Here is a 24,775-nt window from a genome sequence, read left to right on the forward strand (position 1 = left end):
CCGGCCGGCAGAGCACCGCTTGGGCGACTCAGACGGCCCGCCCGACCAGCGCGTTCGATCGTGCCGCCCCCACAGCGTCAGTGGCGTGCGTGGGGTGGCAGGCGGCGTCAGCGCAGCCCCTCGTGGGGGTGCCCACCGCTCTCCTCTCACCGCTCCCCCCCGCCCGTGGCACCCCACGCACGTCCCTCCTCAGGGGCGCAAGGCGGCACGTTCAACGCTTGCCTCGGCCCACCTCGCCTTCACGCCCGCCACCGCGACCAAGGAGGTGGCCTCGGCGGCCCAGATGAAGCCCGTGCGGCTCGTTTGGGAGCCGCATGCCGTCCCTCTCTCGCCGGCGCTGCTCACCACGCCCAAGCCTACGCCGAGGAACCCGTCGCGCCCGTCGCTCACGAGCTGGTGGCTCGCATCGACCGAGCCGTCCAGCTTTCTCACGCCCTGCCCACGATCAAATTCGAGACGACCAACATCCGACCACAAAAAAGGCCCGCGCGTGCTGCGCGGGCCGGCGAGCGACTAGCGAGCCAACCTGCTAGTGAGAGAAAATCGAGACGAGGGATAATCCCTACCCCCGAGTTTTACCAGAACGTTCTGTCGAGAGACCCCACACTCCCCAGATACCAGATTGGCATCCATGCCTTTCTGGACAGGGTGGCCCGCCACAAGGACCCCAGGAATTGCGACTCGCCGCTTTCCTCCTCCCGCTGTGAGATTCTGAGAGAGAGATTTTTAGCAATACCAAACAACTCTAACACTCACACGTAATTTGGGGCCTGGAGCCCTGTTCACTGTTGTTGAGATTCTGTGTGAGCTCTGTGTCTTGATTTGCCAACAACAAAACCTAGAAACCAAAACGTTCTGTCCTCCCTCCCTCCCTCCCTCCCTGGACCCTGCTCCCTCCCCTTTGCCGCCCCCCCAAAAGACAACGGTTCTCCGCGGCATCAGCCAAGTCGGGCATCTGGCAGCCAACCACTGCAAGGAACTACCTTGCAATCGCTGAGTAACCGTGACCATTCCCCGAGATGACGTCGTGCTGTAACTCAAATCGTTAGCGAGCAATGTAAACCCCCCGGGTCGGTGCCCCAGACCTGGCATTTCTTTTCAGCCGGAAGCCCGACCTACAATTAGAGTGATGAGCTGAGCTGAGCTGAGGTGTGTGCAATGAGCACGACTGCAATGGGGTGGGTCGATGGGGTGTGCGAGTGCGCGAGATGGGAGAGGGGGGCACCACCGCACTCTCTGGAGTGAGGAGAGGGGGCGGGCGTGTCTAGAGAGTGGCGGCAAGGCTCGCGCACGCCGATCATGCGCGCGCATGATGGCCAGCTTCTAGGCGGGCTGCTCTCGGCACTGCTTGATCCAACCCTTGGCCCTCTGATGTCCAGTGCACATGTACTCTTAGTGGAACACTCCAGTGAGGGTGGGCGAGACGATCGAGGGGTCCCGTACCATGCGGAACCGACCCTATCCAGTGCTCAAGTGCTCAAGTGTTCTCTGGGCCCTCCTTGTCTCTGCAATAGACCGTGTGAGGCAACACCCACCCACCTACATGGACATGCACTCGAGTACATGGACATGTACCTACCTCTCCTGAGACCCGGGCGCGCTTGAATTCTTTTTCGGCCGAGAAGAAGAATTCCTAATGCACTGCCTGAACGCGCTGCGACGCCTGGTCTCGCTGTGCTGCCTCGCCGCATGCGTTGCGGCGAGCGACGAGGCGTGCGAGGCGCCCATGACGCTCTCGTCATTTGCGCACGCGCTTAACGAAAAGTTCATCGCCAAGGTGGGCGAGGGCCGCGCGAGAGAGTTCCGCCCCGAGCTGCTTCCGGCACGGGTTGCGGATAGTAGCCTCGAGCTGCACCTCGTGGAGCCCTCGAGCGAGCGCTTCTTCACCTACGCGTCGGACAACGGGTGGAACAACCAGCTCCTCAACCTGCTCTGCGGGCTCGACATGGCGCGCTCACTCAACCGGACGCTCATCGTGCCGCCCCTCGTTCTGCGTGGCCTCCGCGACAGGAGCCGTCTCGGACCCTTTGTGGAGCCTTCCCATAGGTGCCGCCGTTTTCGTGGCCTCGGCGGCGCGGGCCCGCCAAGGTGAGGCGCCTCGCCGCCGCCGTTCCCTCTCGCTCTCCTCTCCTGCCGCCTCTGTCCTCCACCCACCAACGCCAATGCACCGCCAGCCTTGTGCCGCCAGCCTTGTACCGCCAGCCCTTTGCCGCCAGCCCTGCACCGCCCTTACCGCCCTGCACCACCAGCTGCCATGTGGCTTGTGCATGTACCGCCCTGCACCGCTAGCCCTGCCATGCGCCGCCGCCGACCCGCCGCCAAGGTGAGCGTCTGCCGGCTGGTCGACGCGGCGAGGCTGGCGGCGGTGCGCGGCGGCGCGGCTCGTGCGGCGAGGACGAGCCTTCCCTGAACCTTCTCGGAACCTTCCTGTAGGTGCGCGGCGTGCGGCTCGTGTGCGAGGAAGAGGACGGCGGCGCGCTCGGCTCTGCGGGAGGCAGCCGGCCTGAGCCTTCTCGGAGCCTCCCTGCAGGACGAGCACGGAGGGGTGCTCGGATCGCTCGGCGCGCTCGGCGTGGCGGCCGAGCACATCTCGGGCGAGGGGCAGCCGCACCGCAAGCGAAAGGTGCATCGTTGGTCGCGCGAGGGTGAGCCCCGCCACCCCCCCCCCTGACGAAGCCTCGGTCAGCCTCGGTGCAAGCTCGGTCGCTCCTGCATATAGGATGGGTGGGGCGGTGGGGAGCCTCCTCCGCCCCGCTGCTCGCCGTGAGCCGCTGCCTCTGTTGGACGTGGCACCTGCCCGGAGCCCTCCCTGAGCCTTCTCGGAGCCTTCCTACAGGTGAGCTGCTGCCTCTTTTGGACGTGGCGCCTGCCCGACGAGGCTGCGAGCACCCGACCACCACACCCGCTCCTGACACATGCAGCACACCTGTCCCCTGTGTTGTGCACTGCACCCGCCCTCGCACTCACCGCATGCGAGTGCCGAGCTCGTGACCCTCTTCTCGCACCTCCTCCATGCACCGCCGCCCACCCGAGCGAGGCGCGCCGGCAGCCACGCGCGGGCTTGGCTGCGAACAGGTTGCCTTCGAGCTGTACTCCCACTTCGAGTACCACCCAGCGCTTGTGCGCGCGGCCCGCGCCGCGGTCGCCCCAGCCACCTTCCGCCGAGCAGCGTCCTGCAGGAGCCTGCCCTTCAGAGCCTTTTTCGGAGCTGTCCTGTAGGTACCGGCTCCTCTTCGAGACGGCCTCTCGGAACCTTCTCGGAACCTTCTCGGAGCTGTCCTGTAGGCCGCCCCGCTCGGCGACGAGTACGCGGCGATGCATGTCCGGCGCGGCGACAAGGTGGGGCGCGCACCTCGCCCAGCCGCTGCCCGAGGCGCGGCGGCGGTGCGAGTCTTCGGCTGCAGAGGGGGCACTTGGCTGTAAGGTGAGCGTGGACCTTCTCGGATCCTTCTCGGATCCTTCCCGGATCCTTCTCGGAACCTTCTCGGAACCTTCTCATAACTTGGCTGTTAGGTGAGCGTCGATGTCGCCTACCGCGACAGTTTCCCGAGGATGGGCCCTGACTACTTTTTGCGGCCCGCAGCCCACCAGATGCGGAACACGTGCCCTTGCACTCTGCGCGCATTCGGCGGTATTCCGCCGCGAGCAGTCTCGACTGTGATCGAGGCTCGCGAGCTCCCGCGAGACGCACGTCCTGAGAGGGCCGTGTGTCCCATACTCTAGGCTCGCAGCGCGTGAGGGGCTCCCCGCCGGCGCGAAGCGTCCTGGCGCGGGCACGAGCTGTGAGCAGCGCCCTCCACAGCCCGGGCCCCGAGTAGGCGCGACGGTCTTCGTGGCGACCGACGAGCTGGACCGCGCGTGGTTCGCGCCGTTGCGCGAGCAGGGCGGCTCTGCCCTCCGCCGACCACGCGGTGTGTGAGCGGCGTCTCTTCACGGCCAGCGCTGCGAGTCAGGCTTCGGGCTCCGCTTCGCCGACGACCTCGACCGGGCGCCGCTCCTCGAGGCGCTCTCTTCCTTCCCGCAGGCCGTGCGTATGACTGCCGCAGCTGCTACCGCCACCACTACTCCGATTTGCCCTCCCCCCCCTCTCCCTCACAGGCCGTGTGGGCAGACGTGCTCGCCATCCTCGAGCAGGTCGTCTGCGCGGGCGCACCCTCGGGATTCGTCGGCTCGCTCCCCTCCTCGCGCTCGTCGTGTCCCACCCAGTTGGCCTATGATTGAGTACCGGTCAACTGCCAATACAGGCTCGCTCCCCTCCACGCTGAGCGGCCACGTCGTCAACGTGCGCGCGGTGGCGAGGCACGCGGCCGCCGCATCCGGCGCGGCCGGCGGCGCGCCCCGGCCGCTCCTCTTCACAAAGCTGCACGAGAGCTGCTGCGACGCGAGGACGGAGCAGGATTGGGTGCGCGGCGGCCTCGTGGGTGATGGGGAGCCGCTGCCGTGCGTGGCGCGGGAGCCGTGGTGCTGACGCATAGAAGATATGTACAATGTAAAGCGTACACGCGGCTACGGCGTACGGCTTTACGGTACCGGCTACGGCGTACCGTACGCGGTACGGGCTGCCCCCAGACAAGCAGATCGCGCAAGCTCTCTTCCCACACGACAACTTGTGCACACTCAGAGAGACAAAACCCCTTTCAGACATGGGACAACCAGCTAGATGGCGCAAGCACTTCCCACAGACCGGAGTCTATGCGTTCCTGTTCATGGTGCGCTCTTTTGGTCCGCGTGGCCCGGACCCTTCAGGCAAGAAGATCCCGCAAAGCCTGCCCTCTATTCTGGACAGCTGCATCGCCCGGGTGCGCCTGCACAGCCCCTACCGCCGCCTCGGTCGCGCCCGCAATCACAGCTCGCTGCCTCCGCGCCATCGCTGCGGCGTCGCTGCCGGAGCACACGTTGGCCACTGCCCAGCAGCCATATTGCTGCACACCCGCCACCTGCGGGTGCGCCCGCAACGCCGCCACACTCACCTCGATGCCGCCCGCGTCTGCTGCGCGCTGCCTGCGTGCGAACGCTGCGGCGTCGCTGCCGCAGCACACGCTGGCCACCGCCAAGCAGCCAAACTGCTGCACACCCGCCACCTGCGGGTGCGCCTGCATCGCCGCCACACTCACCTCGATGCCGCCCGCGTCTGCTGCGCGCTGCCTGCGTGCGAACGCTGCGGCGTCGCTGCCGACGCACACGTTGACCAGCACCCGGCAGCCAAACTGCTGCACACCCGCCACCTGCGGGTGCGCCTGCATCGCCGCCACAACCGCCTCGATACCGCCCGCGTCTGCTGCGCGCTGCCTGCGTGCGAACGCTGCGGCGTCGCTGCCGGAGCACACGTTGGCCATCGCCTGGCAGCCAAACTCCTGCACGCTCGCCACCTGCGGGTGCGCCTGCATCGCCGCCACGATCGCCTCGATCGCGCCCGCGTCTGCTGCGCGCTGCTTGCGTGCAAGCCCTGCGGCGTCGGTGCCGGCGCACACGTTGGCCATCGCCCAGCAGCCATACTGCTGCACACCCGCCACCTGCGGGTGCACCTGCAGCGCCGCTACGATCGCCTCGATTGCGCCAGCGTCCGCACCAGCTTGCCTTGTCTGCACCTCATTGCACAGATCAACCAACCGCACGCAAGCCGCAAGCGCGACGCGACTGACCGACCCGTGCGCCCGTAGCGCCGCCACCGCCGCCGCCATGCCCATCGCCCGCACCTCCGCATCGCTCGGTGGCGCAGCGGCGGGGACATGAGCAGCAGAGCCGCTGCCGCTGCCGCTGCCGCTGCCGCTGCTGGAGCCGCCGCCGCCGCCGCCGCCGCCGCCGCCGCCGCTCAGCGCAGCGTGGCGCTGCCGCTTGGGTGCCGAGCCGGCGCTCGCACTCCCCTCGGCTGAGTTGTTCTGCACGGCCGCCACAACCTCGGCCCCCATCTCCATCTCGACCTCGATCACGTACGCCGGGTACATCTGGCGCGACTCGTACACAACGTGTACGATGGAGGCGTCGCACCCGTTCTCGCCCCCGCCGGAGACGAAGGGGCGGTGCGGCCCGCCGCGCACGCTGTCGTAGAGCAGTCGGGGAGGGCCCTCGACGCGCACGTCCGGCATGCACATCGCCCTCGTCTCCGCGCTGATGCGCTGCCCCATCTCCTGCTGCGAGCCGAGGGCGGCCTTCACGATGAGCAGCTGCACGCGGCGCCCGCCCGAGCCGGAGATGCGGTGCGCGTACCGGCCGCCGATCGGGTAGGACGGGTCCTCCGCGAGGTAAATGCCCTTGCCGTAAAAGCCGCCGTTCGAGAAGCGCGGGTCGAGCCCGTTCTGATGCGCGAGCACATCCTCCGCCGCCCGCTCCGCCGTGCCGTGGAAGAGGAGCATCTCGTTGACGTCGCCGCCGTCGCAACTGTGGACGAGCTCCTCGTCGCGGTGGTTGGAGTACGCGCGCCACAGCTTCTTGTTCTGCACGCGCTGCACGCGGCTCAGCCTTGCGCTCGGGCAGCTCCGCGCCAGCAACGTCTTGATGAGGAGCGCCTCGTTGCTCTGCATCGAGAGCTGGACGAGCTTCGACTCGGTCGGGCCGCCGTCGCCGCCGCCGGGGCCCCACTCGTCGGGGAACGTCATCGGAAACGGGCAACAGCAGCGAGCGCAGCTGGCGAGCGCTTCCTTTCGTTTATCGAGTTTTACCTATGTCGCAGTTTTATTAAATGAACTCGGGGGCACGGGACGCGGCACAAACGGGGCACAAACGTCGCGGTTTCTTTCTTCCTCTGTCCCAAGAATTCTTCCTCTGTCGCTCGCAAAGTTCTCACGGTCGGGCTCATCTCGTCTGTGTGTGCGCCCAGCTCACCTTGGGTACTTAGGCCAGAAATGGCGGATTTCCAGGGTTCGAGCTCCCTGTCCCTCGCGTCGCCGCGGGCGTCCTCGCGCGCCCGTCACAGCTCATAAAGTGTCGAGACCGCCCTCTCGCCGTCCATCGACGACCGGGACAGGTCCGCTGGACGAAGTCATGGCTCGGAAAGTGCGCGCAACGCCCAACCCCTGCCCGCGAGACGCCAAACAGCCCTGTTGTGCACCATAATGCCGAGGGCCGATGCACCCAGCGGCGTGTCCCCCAGCTCGACCACCTCACCGGACGGCCTCTCGCGTGCACTCGTAGCAGGTCGCCGCGCAAGTTCGATGCCAGCTCACCAAGCGCTGAGGGCGAGTTGCGCATCCGACTCGACACGACCTACCTCGAGCTACCACGGCCGACGCTCGGCTCTGTGCGGCGCTCCTACGAGGGCATAAACGCGCTCGCGCTCCTGGCGTCGGAGCGCCATCCCGACGCCGTCAGGTGATGCGCCACCTCCACTCCCAGCGCGTGCGCACACTGCAATGCGGGCGTGCGCGCGCCTCCGCCGCCCTCCACCTCCCCCACACCGCCGCCGCCGCCGCTCACGACGCCGCCGCCCCCCACCTCGCCCACGCCGCCGCCACCGCTCACGCCGCCGCCGCCCTCCACCTCGCCTCCGCCTCCGCCGCCCTGAGTGATACGGCCCCTCTCGCCCTCGTGCGCAGGCCCAAGCACGCGCACTGGACGATCGCGCCCGCGGCGGCCGCCGACGCTGATGTCGACATTCTCTCCGTGCAGAAGACGCAGCAGTGGGAGACTCCTCTCCCGGTCTGGGAGTACGTGTCTGCTCGATGGGCAGTGGACTTTGACGCGTGCGCGTCGCCGATCAATGCGCTCGCGCCGCGGTACTCCACAGTTGACGACGACTTCCTTGCGCGCGAGGACTTAAAGGACATCACCATCTACTGCAACCCGCCGTACGCGCTCGACCGGTACGGCACCGGAAGCTGCGCCGCCATCGAGCCGTTCGTGCGCAGACTGGTCGAGCTGGCGAGCACGCGAGGCTGCACCTGCATCGCGCTCGTCCCGGTGCTCTCGCACCAGTCGTGGTTTCACACCTGCGTTACGGGCGCGGCGAGTGGCGGGCGCGCGGCTCACGAGATCCACTGGGTGCAGGGGCTGCTCAAATGGAACAACCCGTTCCATGAGAGGGAGCCCGCGTCGCCCTACATCTATCCGTTTGCACTCTGTGTGTGGCGGCCGGGGGCGCCGCCTGATCGTGCGCACGAGGTGGTTGCTTCACTACCACCGCGGCCGAGTGATGACGTGAGCCGCTCCTTCCACTTCCGGCGGTGCCGGCGGCGTGGTTGCGGGAAGGTGCGGCTCCTTCCCCGCCACGTGGACCCTGCGCGCGTGAGCGCGCGTGCGTTTTCTTGTGCGCAAGTGGGCGACTCGCAGTATGGCTCGTGCGACGCGCATGAGTACGTTATGCATTTTACTTGATGTGTGAGACAGAACGATATGTCATGCAGTACATTACCCAGTACATTGCCCACGTACAAAACACTCACGCAGGTCGCAGCTCCGACCTCGTCCTCCCCCTCTACCCCCTCCGAGCCTGACTCAGATTCCGCGTCCGCCGCATTGAAGTCACTGTCGTCTTCGTCACCCTCCTCGACGTTGCCGTCCCACTCCTCGTTCTTCTCCATCTCCTCCTCTGGGTCAGTGCAACGGTTCCGAGTCGGGTCTGGGTTGAGCGAGCACGTCCACTCCTCCGGTAAGTGGTCGCCGTCATACTCGCGTCCCTTAGGCAGCCGGCGCCACTTGCTGCAGTTGTCGCAAGCTGCCCAGTTTGTGCTACCTTGGAGCGAGCGCCGCAGCTTAGCTGAGAGCGCCGGGCGCGGCGGCAAGTCGGCGGGAGCCGGGTCATGCGATGCGGCCTGCGCAGCAGCCGGCGGCGCCGGCGGCGCCGTCTCGGCCGTCTCGTCGGCGTCCCAGCGAAGCAGCAGCTTGCGCAGTGTTGCGGCCTGCCTTGCCCCGCCTCCCTTGCCCAGGAAGTTGCTCTCGGGCACCCGTCGCGCACGAAGCTGTGCGAGCACATCTTCTTTGCTCATTCCACCGAGATCAGCACCATGAGCGGAAGTGAGTTCCGAGATGCTCTTGAGCTCTGCTGAAGTCGCCTCTGCTGCCACGCCCCTGGCGTCAGCGTTTGCCTGTCGCTGTACGGCCGCTGCAGCCTCGCTGTATGATGGGAGAGTGGTGAGCGGGCCCATCGCTGCCCCAGGCTTGGCCGGGCGGAGGCCTGCAGTCGCGTTCGCCAGAGCAGGATCGGGCTTGCGCACGTGGAGGAACTGCTTGAGCCGAGCATTCAAACGAATGAGCTCGTGTGCGCCGTCCTCTACGGTGGGCATTGATAGCTCTGCACCCTCGCCGACGGGGCTCACTTTCGCAGCGATTGCAGCCCGCAGCTTCTCTCGATAGCCCTCGGCGTTCAGCGCGGCAACGCGGTCGGCCATGGAGCTCTCCGTCTTGAACCCGACCGCCCCCTTCACACCGGGCTTACTACGAAGCGTAAGGAGCAGCAGCGTCAGCCTCTCCAGCGCCTCGGGGACGAACTCGTAGTCGAGCTCACGTGTCGTAGTGGAGCCAGAGTAGCGCACGAGGGCTCCCACCCACTCGATGTACTCGAGGTACCACTCGATCACCTTTCCGTGCCCGACGCCGGGGACAGTCGACGTCGTGTCCCCCCCCCCCTTCATGGTCGCTGCGGCAACGCAGACGACACGTAGCACTCGCGTCCAGCCTGGGTTATCGCCCGCCTCCATGATGCTCCGCAGCGCCTGCGACTCGCTGATGCGCTCGACCAGCCAGTTGAGACAGACAAACCCCGAGGGGTCGGCACGTGCGTCAGCGGCGCAGGGCTTGCTCCAGAAGAGCAGCCCGACATCCTCCGGCTTGTTCGCGAGGACGTACATGGCGTGGGTGACGACCGGGCACGCCATTGGCAGCACGTCCGAGTCCGCAATCTCGAGGCGGCCGTGCTCGCCCAGCAACGCGCGGTCGACAGCCACGCCACACACTGCCTCCTCGCCCTAGCCCCGGCCAAGGTACCTCCTCTTCACGTTGACGTTGTCGCCACCGAGTGCAGGTCGGCGGCCAGCGAGGAAGATGGCGGCGATGGCGAGGACGCGGCTCTCTGTAGCGGCCTTCTCCGCGGCCTCGCGCCAAGGCAGCGTGTACTTGTAGGAGAGCGAGGAGCCGAGCGCGTGAAGAAGGTTGGCGAGCTGCTTTGCCCCGAGTGCATCACTCGAGACGGCGACAGCGATCTGCTCGTGTGCGGGGAGTACGAGGCGAGGGCGGAGCTGACGCAGCCGCGCGAGTACAGAGAGCACCTCCGCGTTGAAGCGGCGACGTAGTGTGGGCTCGGTCGGGTTTGGACGCCCGGGCTCGCGCTCACTGTGCGTGTTGCACGCATGCGCCATCGCAACGAGGATACGGAACGGGAAGAAGGCAGCTAGGTCATGAAAGCTCATGCCGTAGAGCTCGCCGCGGCCCTGCAGGTCCAGCAGCGAGTCCGCCACGTGGAGCGCGCGCCGCCGGTGCTCTTCGGTCTACGCCCGTAGGTCTGCCGCGCGTACGTTGAGTGCGATTGGCACACCTGCGCACGAGCCACGGGTGGGGAGAGTGACCGGGAGAGGATGGGTGGCCGAGGTGGCTGGCGTCGCACATGCAGCGGAAGAGAGCTGTCACCCACGTCGACCGTCCCACTTTCAGGCAGTCCGAAGAACCACGCGAGGGAGTGCTCGCCCTCGAGGTCCGTATTCCCCGGCCCGATCTTGACCGTGAGCGCCGGCCAGAGATGGGCCCGCTCCGCAACGGCATCATGGTGCACACACCCCACGTGCGTGCGCAGATGCTCTCCATTGACGCCGCTGCAGTTGCACGGCGCGTGCTTCTCGCACTCCCCCCACTCGCCCCCGGCGCCGTGACAGCAGGGAAGAGAACAGATCCCGAACAGGTTGCGTGCCGCGCCGGATACCGCGGCGGCAGCATCGCTGGGGCCTGCTGAAGCCGCTGTCGATGCAGTGCGAGCCTAACAAGAAGCGAGGCTGTTGTGCACATGAAAACAAGGGCCGTCAGGCCGCGTCCGGCTTGAGGCAGCCGCCTCAGCACCCATACTGGCCAGTGCCGTGCACTCGCGGGCCATCTCGTCGGTCATGGCGACTACGATGGCCGGGCGGGGAGCACTTGAGCGTCACGCTCAAGCGGCAGTCTGGCCGTCCTACCGCCTGCGTGCGCGCGATTGGTGGCGTGCGACCGGTGCGCAGGGCTAGCCGATCGGGTGGTCAATGATATTCTCGCCTGCGGCGAGCACAAGCGCAAGCACGCGCGAGAGCCAGCTGGCTTTCACTGGCCGTGGGCGGGCGCGCCATAAGTCGGCTTTGAGCGAACCGGCGAGAATACCCGACGTGGCTCTTCCCCGATGAGCTCACTGAAGGTGCAGCTCACGCAGGCCGCCGCGCCGTCGCCGCCGAGCATCAGCTTCGTCGAGCGTTACAAGGTCGCAGTCGAGGCACGCATCAACCTGAAGCACGTCCACCGGCGGCTGCAGGCGCCGCGCCTCTGCCGCCTCTCGGCCACCGCGGCAGCGAGTTTACTGCCTCCGTCTCGGTCAGGTGGTTGCCAAGCTTCTGATCGTCGCGACCTTTGTCGAGGACGCGCTGCGCGTGCTCTTTACCTTTGGGGTACAGCAGCAGTCGATGGAGATCGCCGGGTGGACCTCTCCCGCGCTGCACACGCTGTTGCCGCTGCTGTCGCTCGCCGTGCAGTCGTGCGGCGCGCTGCTCGTGCTGGCGTCTTCGGGCGTGGGCGGAGAGGTGGGCTGCTACCTGCTGCTCGGCTGGTGCGTGTGGCACCCCTTCATGTACGGCCAGGCCGGCAACCGCGAGTTTGTGCTCGAGACGGCGACCATCTCCGGCGGGCTGCTGATCCTGCTGTCGCACCTGCTGCTGCTGCGAACAAAGGCGCCGCTGCTGGGCGGGGTGTCGGCGGCGGCGGCGCAGGAGCAGAAGGACCGGACGGCGACGGCGCACCGCATCCAGGCGGTTGGCCGCGTCCTTGTCGTCTCCTTCTTCCTCTACGTCGCCGCGACAAAGACACACGCGTGGTGCTCCTTCCTCTGCCCGGCCTCGCAAACGCTCCCCTCGCTCGCTCCCTCCCTCCGCCACCCTCCGCCTCTCCGCCCTACCCTCCCCCCTCCCTCGCTCCCTCGCCAGCCAAACCCCCCCACCCCACCTCGTCTCCTCTCCCTCCCCACCTCGCACCACGCGCCTCCCCTCCCCTTCCCCTCTCCCTCTCTCTCCCTCCCTCCTCGCCGAGGCCGCCTGCCGGCTGTGCTTGCACTAACAACAGTACCGATGGGCGGCCTGCCCCCCCCGCCTGCGCCGCGCCGCAGGAGCGTCTCGCTCTCCCTCGGACCAGGGGACGGGCCGGGCGTGTGGGGGTGGGGCACGAGGACGGCGCGAGCTAGCAGAGAGCTAGCAGAGAGCTTGGCAGAGAGCTGGCAGAGAGCTGGCAGAGAGCTGGCAGAGAGCTTGGCAGAGAGCTGGCAGAGAGCGGTGGAAGAGCGGTGGCAGAGAGCTGCTTAGGGGATCCGAGACAATCAGAGACCGGCGTAGTCTGTCCGGCAGGTCGAGCTGCTCCTCTCGCTGCTGATCCTCTACCTCTGCTGGCGCCCGCCCGCCCCGCCCGCCCCGCCCGCCCGCCCGCCCGCCCGGCCCGCACGGCCCGCATGGCCCTCTCCCGCAGCACGCCTCCGCAGCCCTCGCGTAAGGCTTCATGTCTCCCCATATCTCCCCACATCTCCTCACATCTCCCCATATCTCCTCATATCTCCTCACATCTCCCCATATCTCCGCGACCGCTCGCGTAGGCTTGTCGTCATCGGCATGAAGTCGCGCGGTGCGACACACGCCGCCCTCCCGCTCCTCACCGCCCCTCCTCACCGCCCCACCGCCCCTCACCGCCCCCCCGCCCCTCCACCCCTCACCGCCCCCCCGCCCCTCACCGCCCCCCCGCCCCTCGTCACCCCCCCGCCCCTCCACCCCTCACCGCCCCTCCACCCCTCACCGCCCCCCCGCCCCTCGCCGCCCCCCTCCCGCGAGGCTGGCCTCGCGTCCTCTGACGGCCTGCCTGCGTCACCCCTCCAGGCGTCGCCCTCCTCCTCGCCGTCACCATGTTCCTCGCCGCCGTCTGGATGCACCCCTGGTGCCTCTTCCTCTTCTCGTCCCGCACCTACACCATGCAGGGCGTCGTCGGCATGGAGGGGTTCGAGGCGCCAACCAACAGACCTAGCGACTCCCGCCTCCCTCCTCCCGCCTCCCTCCTCCCGCCTCTCGCCTCCCTCCCGCACCTCCCTCCCTCCTCCTCCCGCAGCCTCGCCCGCCGCCCGTGTCCGCGCCATTGCCGCCGCTGCCGCCGCCGCACGTACTGGCCGCTGCCGCCCGCGCCGCTGCCGCATCGCCGCCGCCCCTGCCGTTTCGACACCGCCGCCGCCCCTCTGCCGCCGCCCCCGCCGCCGCCCTTGCTGCCTCTGCCGAGTTCCCTCCTTTCCGCCACGCCGCAGGTGGACGCTTTCACGATGGCCGACCACCACCGCTACTTCTTCTTCCAGTCCATGTCCACCGTCGGCGCGCTCCTCCTCCTCGTCGTGCACGGGCCCGGCGCCCTCTCGGTCGACGAGCAGGACGGTCCGTGCAACGAGAGTCGGGCCACCCGCAGAAGGAGGGGGCAGCTCCACCGCGGCGCCTCTGAGGCCCTCGTTGCGACGCGTGTGCACCGCAGGTCCGATCAAGATCGCGTCCGAGAAGGCGGAGGCTTGAGGCGCGGCACGGCATGCTTGCGGAGCGGCGCGTGATGAGAGGCGGCTGGCCGCTGACCGCCTCGTGGACGTGCGCGCTGTCGAGGCTGTGTTGCCTCGAGGCTGTTGCGCAACACGACTTGCAACACGCAGCTGTCATTATGATGCGCAGTCGGCGGCTTGATTGGCAGATATGAGCGGGATCGAGTTGTGATCCTGCGCGGCCACAAAGCTTCCCGCACGCACCGCCGCACCGACCCGAGGCATGCGCGGCTCGGGTCGCCCGCTCGGCGCACCGCCCTGTGTACAACCTGTGTCTGTGGCGCTCTAAAGCCGTATCGGCCCCAGCCTCCCACACTCAAAATTCATTTAATTAGCACATATATGTCTCGAGACTCGAGTTTTAGCCCTGCGCAAGTCATTCTCGCCGAGCATCGGCTCTCGACTTTAGTTTTTACGGATTGTTCGCACTGCTTGAGACTGACACTGAGATTCACGGCTCACGGCTGGGCTCGGGCTGCTGACGAAGAGGATACGCGAATACGACTGGGATCGGCCTTGTCAGCTGTGCGGTTGGCTGGCGGGGCTGATGGTGAGGCCGGTGGGCTCGATGCTGAGCCTCATTGGGAGCCACGCCCATGCTGGCGAGCGCCCTCGACTCGTATCTTCCGATCCACTTGCGCAGCTGCGGGGGGGGGGGGGGGGGGGGGGGGGTAAAAAAAAGCCCCCCCTATGGGGGGACCCCTTGGGGCTAAAAACTATGCACCCCCGGGACGGCTCCATGCCAGGAAAACAGGGGCCCCTCGGTTTTATGCGGGCTTCCCGGGGGGGTTTAAGCCCGGGAATCCCAACTTCAATCTTGAAGTCTTCCGGGGGATTAGCCCCCCCCCCTTGGGGCCCATTTGGCCCCGCGGCCCCGGAACGAGGCCCCCACCGCAGGGCGACAAAACCCCCCCCTGTTGAATTTTCCCCGGACGGCAAAAAAGTCCAAAGCGGCCCCCTTTAAACCAACTCCGAAAAAAAGGCCCCCTCATCCCCTTTTGAGGCCCCCGCAAAAGGCTCCCCCTTCCTCAAATCGGCATTGGGCCGCCATGGGCCAAAAAAAAGGCCCCCCCCGGGGTCCCCCCTCTTTTCGGCATCGAAATGTATGGCAAAAGCCCCCCTTGGCGGGCCCCCCCGTGAACCCTCCCGGGGAAAAATGGATTCCCCCCCCACACCGCGCCTTGACCCTCACTCCCTCGCGGAGCAGCGGCGGCGGCGGCTGCGGCGGCTGGATTGCTGGCTGCGGCGGCTGCGGCAGTGCCGGCTGCGGCAATGATGACTGCACCTTGCTGCCCTCCGACACCTCCACCTCCACCTCGTCACCCTCGACAGCCAAACAGCCCGGCGAGGCGGTAGAGGAAGAGCCTGCGTCGGCGCTGTTGGCGCTCGATCGCCGCTTTGGCGGAGGTTCGTCGGTCGCTGGCTCTCGCGGGCGGCCGCTCGTCGAGCTGCTGGCCTCGTCTGCAGCGCCCGCCGATGCATCAACCAGCCCGGCTGCGTCCAGCAGCGCGTCAAGCCCATCTCGCTCGTTGCCTCCGTTGAGCATCCGCCATCTCTGCCGGCAATCCTCCGGGGAGCGCCCTCGGATGGCGGATGCGATCAGCTCCCACAGCCGCGCCTCTGGGATCCCATCGGCGGCCATGGCCCTGCGGCACCTGGGCACGAGAGTCTGCAGAAGCTCATCCGCGCCCCTCCAGAACGCGCCCGGGCGGGCACCGCGGCTAGCCTCCCACGGTTGCGGTGGAAGCGACCCCCTGACTGGTCCCGTGACTGGTGGGGGAGGGCTACGGCGAACCATCTTCCAGTCCCTCGTCTCCCGCGGCGCGCCCCCAAAGGCGCACCAATAGCGCTCTGTGTAGTCAAAACGAATCTCTTGCCCCTCCTCGATCGGGGCGGTGGAGATGAGCCACATTCCGCCATCGCGCTTGTCGACCCGCGCGTTCGGCTTCGAGCTGTGGTTGGCATAGACTGCGGGGCTGCCCGGCACGTACAATGGACAGATGCTCTCCGACAAGCCGTCGATGACGACGGGCTCGTCGCTCACCTCGAGGACATACTTCCCTGGCTGCTGCAGCGACTTGGGGATCCTCGCTCCGCGGTACTCGCAGATTGCCTCATCCTGCGGGATCGACTTGCGGGCGTACAACCCCAGCTGCTTGGATCCGCCGTGCCACGTGAGGTCGCACTCGGTCACGAACACGTTCGGGCCGTCAGCGACCTCTAGCTCGCGGATCAAAGTCTTGTCGCGGATGTCCTCCGCGCCCACCCAAGTCCGCTCCTCCACCGGATAGCCGTCCCAGTGAACCAAGTACTCCCGAGTACAGCCAGGTCGCACCCGCTGACCGACAAGATGGCCGACGACGCACGCGCCAGCAGCAACGGCGTCCTCGTCCTCCTCGTCCTCCTCCTCGGCCTCGCACGTGTTGCGGCTGGCGTCGGGGTTCATGGCGCACTGCCAAGCCTGGTCCGCCGCAGGTTCAGCCGCACCGTGCGGTAAGCGTCGCCACTTCCTGCACGCCTCGCACTGGGCCCAAGTGTCCACGGGCGGCGGCTGCTGTGGCTGTGGCTGCTGCTGCTGACGCTGCTGCGGATGCTGCTGCGGTCGCTGCGGTGCCGCGGCCGCGACGGCCGGCGGTGGCGGAGAGTGAGACGACGATGACGGCGGCGGCGAAGAGGGTGGGTGTGCGACGGTAATGGCGAGGGCGTCTGTGGCGAGGGCAGCGGTGACGATGGTGGCGGGCTCGCAAGAGGAGATCTCTGGGATGGCGGAGATCGTGACGTCGGTGTTGGAAGGGGCGGAGAGGGCGGCGGCAAGGGCGGTGGCGGTGGGGAGGGTGGCAGGTGGAGAGAAGTGTCGGGATGAGCGATGGTGAAGGCATGGAGGAAGTACGCGAGAGAGATCGGCGGAAGTGGAGGTGTGGGTTGCCGCTACGTTCCTAAGATAGCGACAGTGATTTAGTGCTGATAACGGGACAGCGATACGTGTGCGCGTGGTGTGTAGGCGTGTAGTCTCAGGCCTGTCAGCGCGGCGCGGCGTTTGAGTGAGGTGGGGCGGGATGGCGAGGAGAGAGATAGTGTCAGTAGCGGAGGAGGGTGTTGGGAGGCCGTCTGGGTCTAGCTCGGCGCTGCCGTCGGTCGCGAGGTCAGTGACGTAAGTTGAAGAAATCTCGGGCACGGTGGGGTCCGATATGATTATCATTGGGTGATGAATGACAGAGGAGATGCGGGTTTCGGAGGGTATGGATCACTAGTCGTTGGAGATAGCCGAATGATCACGCGCGCGTGCAGGCGAACAGGGTAAGGGAGGCACCTTTGCGACGCCGCGAATCCAGTCGATCTGCGCGCACGGCGGTAGAGCGAGGGTCGAGTCGATCGGCGTCCAGATGTCGTGCTGCAGGTACTGAAACGGCGCCTCCGGGTCGCAACGGCTCTTGTGGTGCGCGTCGCGTACCAGTGGCGTGACGTTCTGAAGTCGGCGTAGCTGGTGCTTGATTGATTTGTAGCTGCGGACACCAACGCGTATCTCGTTGATCTTTGCGCCGCTCTGGTACGTGTGAAGCAGAAGGCGGTCCTCCTCGATCGTCCATGGAGTGTAGTTTGAGCTCATCGACACGTTTTTTCGCGCGTGAAGCTGCACGAGAGCATCCTCGACCCACGGCTGCAGGCTGATCTCGGTGCTGTTCAGCTGCGTCTCCGCCTCGTCGCGCTCGTCGCAGGATCCACAGATCAGTCGGAGGATGTCGAGAGCGTCAAGCTTCTTGAGAACATTTGTCCATCGCCACTTGATTGCATCTTTGCTTCGTTTGGTGGCGGATTCAAACGGCCACTGCTCTGCCACCTTTGGCAACGAGATGCCGTCTCGAACGTGGCGCAGCAGCACGAAGGCATCCATCTCCGGACGCCACGGGCTGGCGCTGTGCTTCGACCGGCCTGATGCGTGGACGGCCATGAGGCTGCGACGCAGAGCATCGGGAAGAGGTGATATGTAGTCCTCTTGCACCACTGGGTCGGACGAGAAGGGACCGCCGTTCATGGCAGCGAGAGCGTAGAGGAGCAACCTGTGCATCGCCAGCACAGTGGCAGCACGTGCCTCGAATCGGTCAGGGGATCGTGACGGCGATCGTTGGACACGTCCCTGTCCCTTCGACGGCGAACTCCTCCCCATTGGGGCTTTTGGAAAAATGCTCTCCAGAAGACTTGAGTTGTAAATGAGAGGCGGGAGTGGGGAGGGTACGCGGTGCGGTCAACGCCCGAGCGCTGAGCCTGAGCGGCAGGCGAGCGGCCAGGCGGCGGGAGGGCGAGGCGAGGGTGGCGGCGGTGGATCACGAGGAAGTAGAAGGTCGAGCGCGAATGTGCGAGCGAGCGGCGAGCGAGCGGCTAGGCGGCGGGAGGGCGAGGCGAGGGTGGCGGCGGTGGATCACGAGGAAGTAGGAGGTCGAGCGCGAGCGAGCGAGCGGGCGGCGAGATGGATCACGAGGAAGTAGAAAGTCGGGAGCGGGCGAGCGAACGGCGAGCGAGAGCGGCGAGGCGGCGGGAGGGTGAGGCGAGGGTGGTGGCGGTTGGGTTCGGATCACGAGGAAGTAGAAAGTCGGGCGGGCGAGCAAGCGGCGAGCGAGCAGCGAGGCGGCGGGAGGGTGAGGCGAGGGTGGATCACGAGGAAGGAGAGATTCGGGCGATCACGAGGAAGTAGAAAGCCAGGCGCGAGCGGGCGCGCGAGCGAGCAAGCGAGCGGCGAGGCGGCGGGAGGGTGAGGCGAGGGTGGTGGCGGGGGGAGGGGGCGAGGGCGAGGGCGAGGGCGGGCGATAGGCGAGACGACAGGGCGGCGGCCAAGCTGGCGTGGTGGTCGGCGAGAGGCAGCGAGGGCGGGCAGGCGACAGGCGAGACGACAGGGCGGCAGGCAAGCTGGCGTGGCGGTCGGCGGGAGGCGGCGGGAGGTGAAAGGCGAGGGCGATGGCGGGCGGGCGAGAGGCGACAGAGACGACGGGTTGGCGGACGAGCTGGCGGCGGGTCGGGGCGGGCGGAGGCGGGAGGCGGTAGGCGAGGGCGAGGGCGGGCAGTAGAGCGCGAAGTTGAGACCGCTTGACCTTCGACGGGAAGGTTGCCCACCTGTGGCCAGACCAGTGTGAAGGTGAAGACCCCTTACGAGCGGGCGGGCAGGGCGGGCGGGCAGGGTGGGCGGGCGGGAGGGTAGCAGGAGCAGCATCAGCTGCAACAGCAGCAGCAGCAGCAGCACAGGTTAGGTCAGCCGCGCAGAGGGCAGCGATGCGGCGAGTGGCAGCGGGAGCGGGAGCGGAAGCGGGGAAGGAGATCGGCCGGCGGCCACTTCAGCCGAGTCCGTTGGGCGCGCTGAAACGCTGTCACCTTCGCCGTACCTGTTGCCATCACCGCCAACGGAGCTCGGGGCTCGCTGGCACGGCACATCAGGTGGCAAGCAACCGCAGTCCCCTGAGAAAGACGCGGCAAGGAAGCGGCCTCGACCGCCGGTCGGATCCCTGCGGGAGCCAGGCCGATCGAGCGAATCTTCGGACGATGGCTCTGCGACCATCTCATCAGACGACTCATCCGAGTCGGAGGGTGCTTCTGCGGACGATGGCTCCGCGACCATCTCATCAGACGACACATCCGAGTCCGAGGGTTCTTCTGCCTCCCGGCAGCCGGCCCGGCGCTCAAGGCAGCAGCGGCGGCGGGAGCAGCCGAGTCAAGTGATTGCGCAGCAGGCGGAGCCAAAGATACAGCGCATTTTGGTGGCGATACCGCCGGGCGCTAAGCCGGGACAGCCGCTTCGAGTGCTCGTGCGTGACACACCGTTCATCATCTCCTGCCCCCCCGCTGTCGTCTCCGGCCAGCAGGTCGAGGTGGACATAGACCATGCAATGCGTCAGGCGCAGCGGGCGCAACATGCGGCGCAACATGCGGCGCAGCATGCGGCGCATCAGGCGGCGGAAGGAGCGGCGCCGGCGTCGGAATCACAGGTGGAGGCGCAGCAGGACTGGCAGCCGCAGCAGCCGCAGCAGCCGCAACAGCCGCAACAGCCGCAGCAACTACAGGCGTTTATCTCGGCGGCAGCGACGGGCAATGCGATGGGCAGCGCGATTTCGCGACAACCCCATCTGCGGCAAGGTGTGCTCCTGTCTCACCTGGCCGAGCAGGCCCTGCTGCCGCCGCCGCCGCAGCCGATTCGCCCAATGCCTTTGGGACCGCCCGCCGCACCGCCGCCTACGTGGGACCCGCTCCCCATGCAGCCTCACGAGGGACTTTCAGGTGGTGGGGCCACAAGCGCATTCCAGAGAGTGCCGCCTTCGTTTGAGCGTGAAAGGCATCAGTGAGCGGGAGATACTGGGCTCTGGGGCGCACTTATGTTTACATTATGTAGGAAAATCTAACGCGACACACTTGGAGAGGCGGGCCGGGGGGCGGGCGGGCCGGCCCACCGGGTCGCACTACGGTGTGTCGTGCACTCGAACACGCGTCGCCACAGGCGCAAGTTGGGACAGAGACACTGCCTGTGTAAACTTCTCTCCGATTCGCGTCCGTTTCAGAGAATTTTACAACAAAACTCCCTCGCACAACACTGGGCACAGGACTGGGCACGGGACTGGCTCGCACTGGCACTAACACAGGTACACCACGGGAGCCGCCTAAGCGACTCCTGCGAGGGTGGCGAGGCACTTAGCTCCGTGCACCCGCCCACCCCCGCCACAGGCAAGCTCATTCACGACCTGCTCTGCGATGGCCGTGTGAAGAACGACTGAGATGCGCTGCTTCTGCAGCCCCAGCCAGCTCTTGGTGGTCCAAGTCACCTCATCGAGGTACTGGGCCCGCGTCAGCTTGTTCTGTAGCACGTCCGCCGCTCTCCGGAGGATCTCACGGACCCCCTTTCCGAACCCGCCGAACGATTCGAACAGCAGCAGCTGCACTTCGACGCCCTTGTCTTCCCTGGCGTAGCGATAGTCCCCGCCGTAGGACGGTATGCGGCGGTCGCCGCCCACCACCCTGCCCCCCCTGGTATGCCAGCGCCCAGTCCCGTTTCAGAGAACCCCTCGCTTTCTCAGTTCCTCCAAAAGGCATTCAGCGCGATTGGTAGGGTCCCCAGAAGGTTGCACACCGAAGTACGTCTCGAGCTCTCCAAGCCTCTGCTCCAGAGGGCCCTTCTTGGGCGCCTGAGCGGTGGGCCACACCGCGAGCTCGGCCTTCTCGATCTCAGGCCGTAGCGCCTCGAGGCTGTCATCCACGGGATCTGCTCCTGCTCCGCTCGCCGCGGCTCCTCCAGCCCCGGCTCCGCTCGCCGTACCGTCTGAGGCGGCACAGCTTCCTCCCGCATCGGTCCTAGTCGAGGTGCGAGCGGAAGCAGCGACGCCGTGGACGGCAGAAGCGGTGCCGTTGGCGCAAGTGTTGGCGGGAGGAGCGGCAGGCGCGGGAGGAGCGGCAGAGGTGTCGGCTGGAGCAGTGGCAGGGGCGACGGCGGCGGGTGCGGACGCGACATCAGGCGCTGCTGCCACCATGGCTGGCGGCGGAGCGGCGATAGAGGCATTTGCCAGAGGCGCCGCGGCCGGAGGCGCCGCCTGCGACACCGCCGCCTCCGCGTTTCGAGGCGCCATCCCGCTCGAGGGCTTTCACGATCTTTCTCCGGTCGATAAATCGGACCCCCTTGCCGTCGCGCGCGTCCTTCAGGTGGTCAAAGAGAGCATCCTACCGGGCGGGTCCGGGCAGTCAACAGGGAGATTGGAACGACCAAGGGATGGTTCTAAACACGCACCCAAGCATAAGGGTCGTTGATGTCTTTGATTTCCTCCTGCTGGGTGATGCCGAACTCCTCAAATGCGCCACCATAATCGTCAGCAAAGCCGGGCTTCAAGCGCTCCAGCCAATCGCGGATCGTGCTGGGGGGCTGCTGTCGCTGCTGCGGCTGCGGCTGCTGCAGCTGTTGCTGCGGCCGTTGCTGCGGCTGCGGCGGCGGCGGAACCGATTGAAGCTGGGCGCGCTGCGGCGGTCGTGACTGCTGAGGTGGCGCGTTCGATGGCAACGGCGGCTGCAGGCCCTGTTGCGGCTGTGGCGAAGATGAGGCTTGCGCTCCCCTGCTGGCCAGCGAAGAGTCAGCGTGCCCCCCCCCCCCCCCCTTTTGCTGCTCGCTGCTTGCCTTTGGCCGGCCCAGCCTCGAATCTCTGGGTTGCGGCTCGGCTGCCTTTTCGGGGGCCGTTTTCGCTGGGGCCGGAGCTGCCTCGCCTCTCGTCGCTCTCTCGTGACTAAACTCGTCGCTCTCTGACAGCGAGGGTCTTGGGACCTCGCCCTCGACCACGCTCTCGCCCTCGCCCGCGTCCTCCCCTCGCTCCGCCGCAGCCGGCGCTGCAGCCGGGGCAACGCAATCATGGCAGTGGATGGGCCGGCCTCCCCGAAATCAAGCCGAAGTTCTAGAAAGTGGTTCACCGCCGCCGCGAATGGTTGTCGAAGTGTGTGCACTGCAGTGCCATCATATTGTCAACCACTCTGGCTTGGCAGATACATCACTGAGCAGGATCATACGCTGGTCAATTGGGCATGTTGTAGAGTTGCTACTAAGCCAGAGTTGTACAATCCGGCCATTTTTTCTTTTTCTCTTCGCAATGTCCTGGTAACCACGCTAGGTCTTGCTCTCGCCAGGCAAATGCACAATCTCTCGCTGCTGGTCCTATTTGCGAGCCTCACGGCCCGCGCGGCGCTCGTGGGACGGGCGCCTCTCCGCTCTCCCGCGGCAGCGACGCGGTTGTCGCGACTCGCGGGGCCGCCACTGCTGCAGCTTCCCGACATCGGCTCGCTGGTGAGCAAGCTGCGCGGCGAGCAATCGTCCGAGATTGCGCAGCTGGGCGCAGAGGACTCGGCGATGGGCGAGGTCAACACCGACGATCTCGAGTTCATCCCGCGCGTGCTCGTCATCGGTGCCACCGGGCGGACGGGCACGATCGTTGTGCGCAAGCTCGTGCTGCGCGGCTTCCGCGTGTCGGTGCTCGTGCGCTCGCTCTCCACCGAGACGCTCACGCGGCTCGGCAGCAACGTCCAGTACTCGTACGGCGACATCCTCGACTACCAGTCGCTGCTCGACGCGATGGAGGACGTCGACAAGGTCGTCTTTGCCGCCTCTGCGGGGATCACGGCGCAGGGCGACCCTGCGACCGAGGAGGCGGGGATCCGCAACATCCTGCGCGCGCTGCAGGACACGCGCACCTTCTCGTACGGCGCCGCCGAGGCGACCAAGCTCTCCCTCTTCAAGTTTCGCCGCGACGCAGCCCGCACGCCGGCAAGCTGCAGCACTGCACACGCGCGTCGCGCCTCACGCTCGGCGCCTTTTTCTCTTTAGGCCGACTTTGACGCGTGGCAGCTGCAGCCCGCCGACGACGACCTCGGCGCGCGGCTCGCCGCCGCCGGCCTCTCCTCCGCGCGCAGGGCGGTGGCGTACTGGAAGCGATCGGACGCACACCCCAACGGCGCAGCGCGCTGTCGGCGAGAGTGCGCGGCGCGCGGCGGCGAGCTGTGACGGAGGGAGGGCGAGGTGTGCGTAGGCGTATTCGTCGGCACCGTGTACGACACGTACCTCGGCGCGGCGGTGGTGCAGTGCTCGTTCCTCGACGCAGCCGCCGTGGAAGGGGGAGGCGTCGCTGGCCGAAGAGTGCGGCTGGCTTGACTCGTGTCGACGCTGTCTGGAGTAGGCGCGCAGAGCTCGAAGAGAGGGGCCATCATTGTGAGTCTCATGGCGAGTGGTGGGGGTGAGGGTGAGGGTGATGGTGACTAGGCGCCCGCACCGGAGCTCGAGGTCGAGGCATCCCTCGAGGCATCCCTCGGAGGCGACGGCGGCCGACCACAACGGGGACCCTTCCACACACCCTTCCCGGACCCTTCCCGGACCCTTCCCGGACCCTTCCCGGACCCTTCCCGGACCCTTCCCGGACCCTTCCCGGACCCTTCCCGCGCAGGCGAGGGGGGGCGGGAGGCGGCGCGGGCGGCGGCCGACGGCGGGATCGCTGCGGTAGTGGACGATGTGGGGGCGCGGGCGGCGGCGGAGGCGGCGGCGGACGCGGCGGCGCGAGCGGCGGCGGCGGGCATGGACGCCGACGACGGCGAGGGCGAGGGCGAGGGCGAGGGCGAGGGCGAGGGCGAGGGGCGAGGGCGGGGGCTCTGGCGACGCGAGGCGTCTTGACGCGCGTTCTGTTGTGGGCAGGCGAGGCGGGGCTCGAGCTGGGCGAGTACTCGGGCTTGCTGCTCAAGGCCGAGATGCAGCCGAGATGCAGCCGAGATGCCGCCGAGATGCCGCCGAGATGCAGCCGAGATGCCGCCGAGATCACGGGGGCGTGCGGGCGTGCAGGCACAGCACGGCGCACGTGTCCGAGACATGTCCGAGACATGTGTCCCAGACATGCCCGTGACGTGTCCGAGACGTGTCCGAGACGTGTCCCCCAGGCGAGCGGCGACGGGCAGGTCTACACGATGGTGGTTCGGACGAGCGCGTACGAGCTGGACGGGCTAGAGTACAGGCGCCGAGATCGAGCCGAGATCGAGCCGAGATCGAGCTATCGAGCCGAGATCGAGCCGAGATCGAGCTATCGAGCCGAGAGCGAGCCGAGAGCGAGACTGCCCCGAGATTGCCACGAGACTGGCCACGACTGGCCACGATTGGCCGAGATTCCCCGAGGCCGCACCGAGATCGCCCGAGACGGCCGAAGGAGCCGCCGCCGCCGCCCACGCGCGCAGGCACGACTTTCGGACGCGCGCAAAGGGTTTCACCACCGCCCGCCTGCCTTTCGCCGGCTTCGCGCCGTACCGCGACGGCAAGCCGGTGCAGGCGGGCGGCGCGGCGGCGCTGGGACCGGCGGTCTGCACGGCGCATCTCTTCACAGTCTCGAGGGTGTGTGTGGACAGGCGGGCGGCGCGCCGGAACTGGACCGGCGGTCGATCAGCGGGCTCGCGCTCGGCTTCTACCCGCAGCGGCAGGGCGTGCGCGTGGCCAAGGAGGGGGTGGGCCTCCCTTTCTACCTCTCGCTGGCGCGCGTTAAGGCCTACCGCGAGAGAGACGAGCCGGAGGTACTCCCTCCCCCGCCC

General features: G+C 67.3%; 6 protein-coding genes across 6 annotated transcripts; 5 read left to right on the forward strand and 1 right to left on the reverse strand.

The window, feature by feature from the left end:
* Positions 1 to 1,636: 1,636 nt before the first annotated feature.
* Positions 1,637 to 4,468, forward strand: EMIHUDRAFT_458113 (hypothetical protein; the record flags this gene model as incomplete). The annotated part of the gene is made up of 13 exons (XM_005774963.1): positions 1,637 to 1,975; positions 2,047 to 2,088; positions 2,290 to 2,394; positions 2,531 to 2,645; positions 2,720 to 2,763; positions 2,837 to 2,878; positions 3,076 to 3,120; positions 3,286 to 3,339; positions 3,514 to 3,631; positions 3,819 to 3,911; positions 3,954 to 4,027; positions 4,099 to 4,134; positions 4,397 to 4,468. The coding sequence occupies 13 exons, from the start codon at positions 1,637 to 1,639 to the stop codon at positions 4,466 to 4,468; spliced, it is 1,179 nt and encodes a 392-aa protein (XP_005775020.1).
* A 2,513-nt stretch (positions 4,469 to 6,981) lies between these two features.
* Positions 6,982 to 8,310, forward strand: EMIHUDRAFT_240085 (hypothetical protein; the record flags this gene model as incomplete). Its single annotated transcript, XM_005774964.1, has 4 exons — positions 6,982 to 6,993; positions 7,148 to 7,308; positions 7,533 to 8,086; positions 8,252 to 8,310. 4 exons carry the CDS (start codon positions 6,982 to 6,984, stop codon positions 8,308 to 8,310), a joined length of 786 nt encoding a protein of 261 aa, XP_005775021.1.
* A 2,980-nt stretch (positions 8,311 to 11,290) lies between these two features.
* EMIHUDRAFT_240087 (hypothetical protein) lies at positions 11,291 to 12,337 on the forward strand (the record flags this gene model as incomplete). The annotated part of the gene is made up of 3 exons (XM_005774965.1): positions 11,291 to 11,401; positions 11,484 to 11,974; positions 12,289 to 12,337. 3 exons carry the CDS (start codon positions 11,291 to 11,293, stop codon positions 12,335 to 12,337), a joined length of 651 nt encoding a protein of 216 aa, XP_005775022.1.
* A 418-nt stretch (positions 12,338 to 12,755) lies between these two features.
* EMIHUDRAFT_240088 (hypothetical protein) lies at positions 12,756 to 13,688 on the forward strand (the record flags this gene model as incomplete). The annotated part of the gene is made up of 4 exons (XM_005774966.1): positions 12,756 to 12,768; positions 13,017 to 13,120; positions 13,433 to 13,556; positions 13,651 to 13,688. The coding sequence occupies 4 exons, from the start codon at positions 12,756 to 12,758 to the stop codon at positions 13,686 to 13,688; spliced, it is 279 nt and encodes a 92-aa protein (XP_005775023.1).
* Positions 13,689 to 20,346: 6,658 nt separating this feature from the next.
* Positions 20,347 to 22,226, reverse strand: EMIHUDRAFT_240090 (hypothetical protein; the record flags this gene model as incomplete). Its single annotated transcript, XM_005774967.1, has 7 exons — positions 20,347 to 20,710; positions 20,822 to 20,951; positions 21,280 to 21,397; positions 21,465 to 21,566; positions 21,672 to 21,746; positions 21,990 to 22,051; positions 22,214 to 22,226. 7 exons carry the CDS (start codon positions 22,224 to 22,226, stop codon positions 20,347 to 20,349), a joined length of 864 nt encoding a protein of 287 aa, XP_005775024.1.
* A 123-nt stretch (positions 22,227 to 22,349) lies between these two features.
* EMIHUDRAFT_240091 (hypothetical protein) lies at positions 22,350 to 23,216 on the forward strand (the record flags this gene model as incomplete). The annotated part of the gene is made up of 2 exons (XM_005774968.1): positions 22,350 to 22,951; positions 23,126 to 23,216. 2 exons carry the CDS (start codon positions 22,350 to 22,352, stop codon positions 23,214 to 23,216), a joined length of 693 nt encoding a protein of 230 aa, XP_005775025.1.
* Positions 23,217 to 24,775: the final 1,559 nt, after the last annotated feature.

The sequence above is a fragment of the Emiliania huxleyi genome (assembly GCF_000372725.1).
Source record: "Emiliania huxleyi CCMP1516 unplaced genomic scaffold EMIHUscaffold_302, whole genome shotgun sequence".
In the NCBI taxonomy this organism is placed as follows: domain Eukaryota; phylum Haptophyta; order Isochrysidales; family Noelaerhabdaceae; genus Emiliania; species Emiliania huxleyi.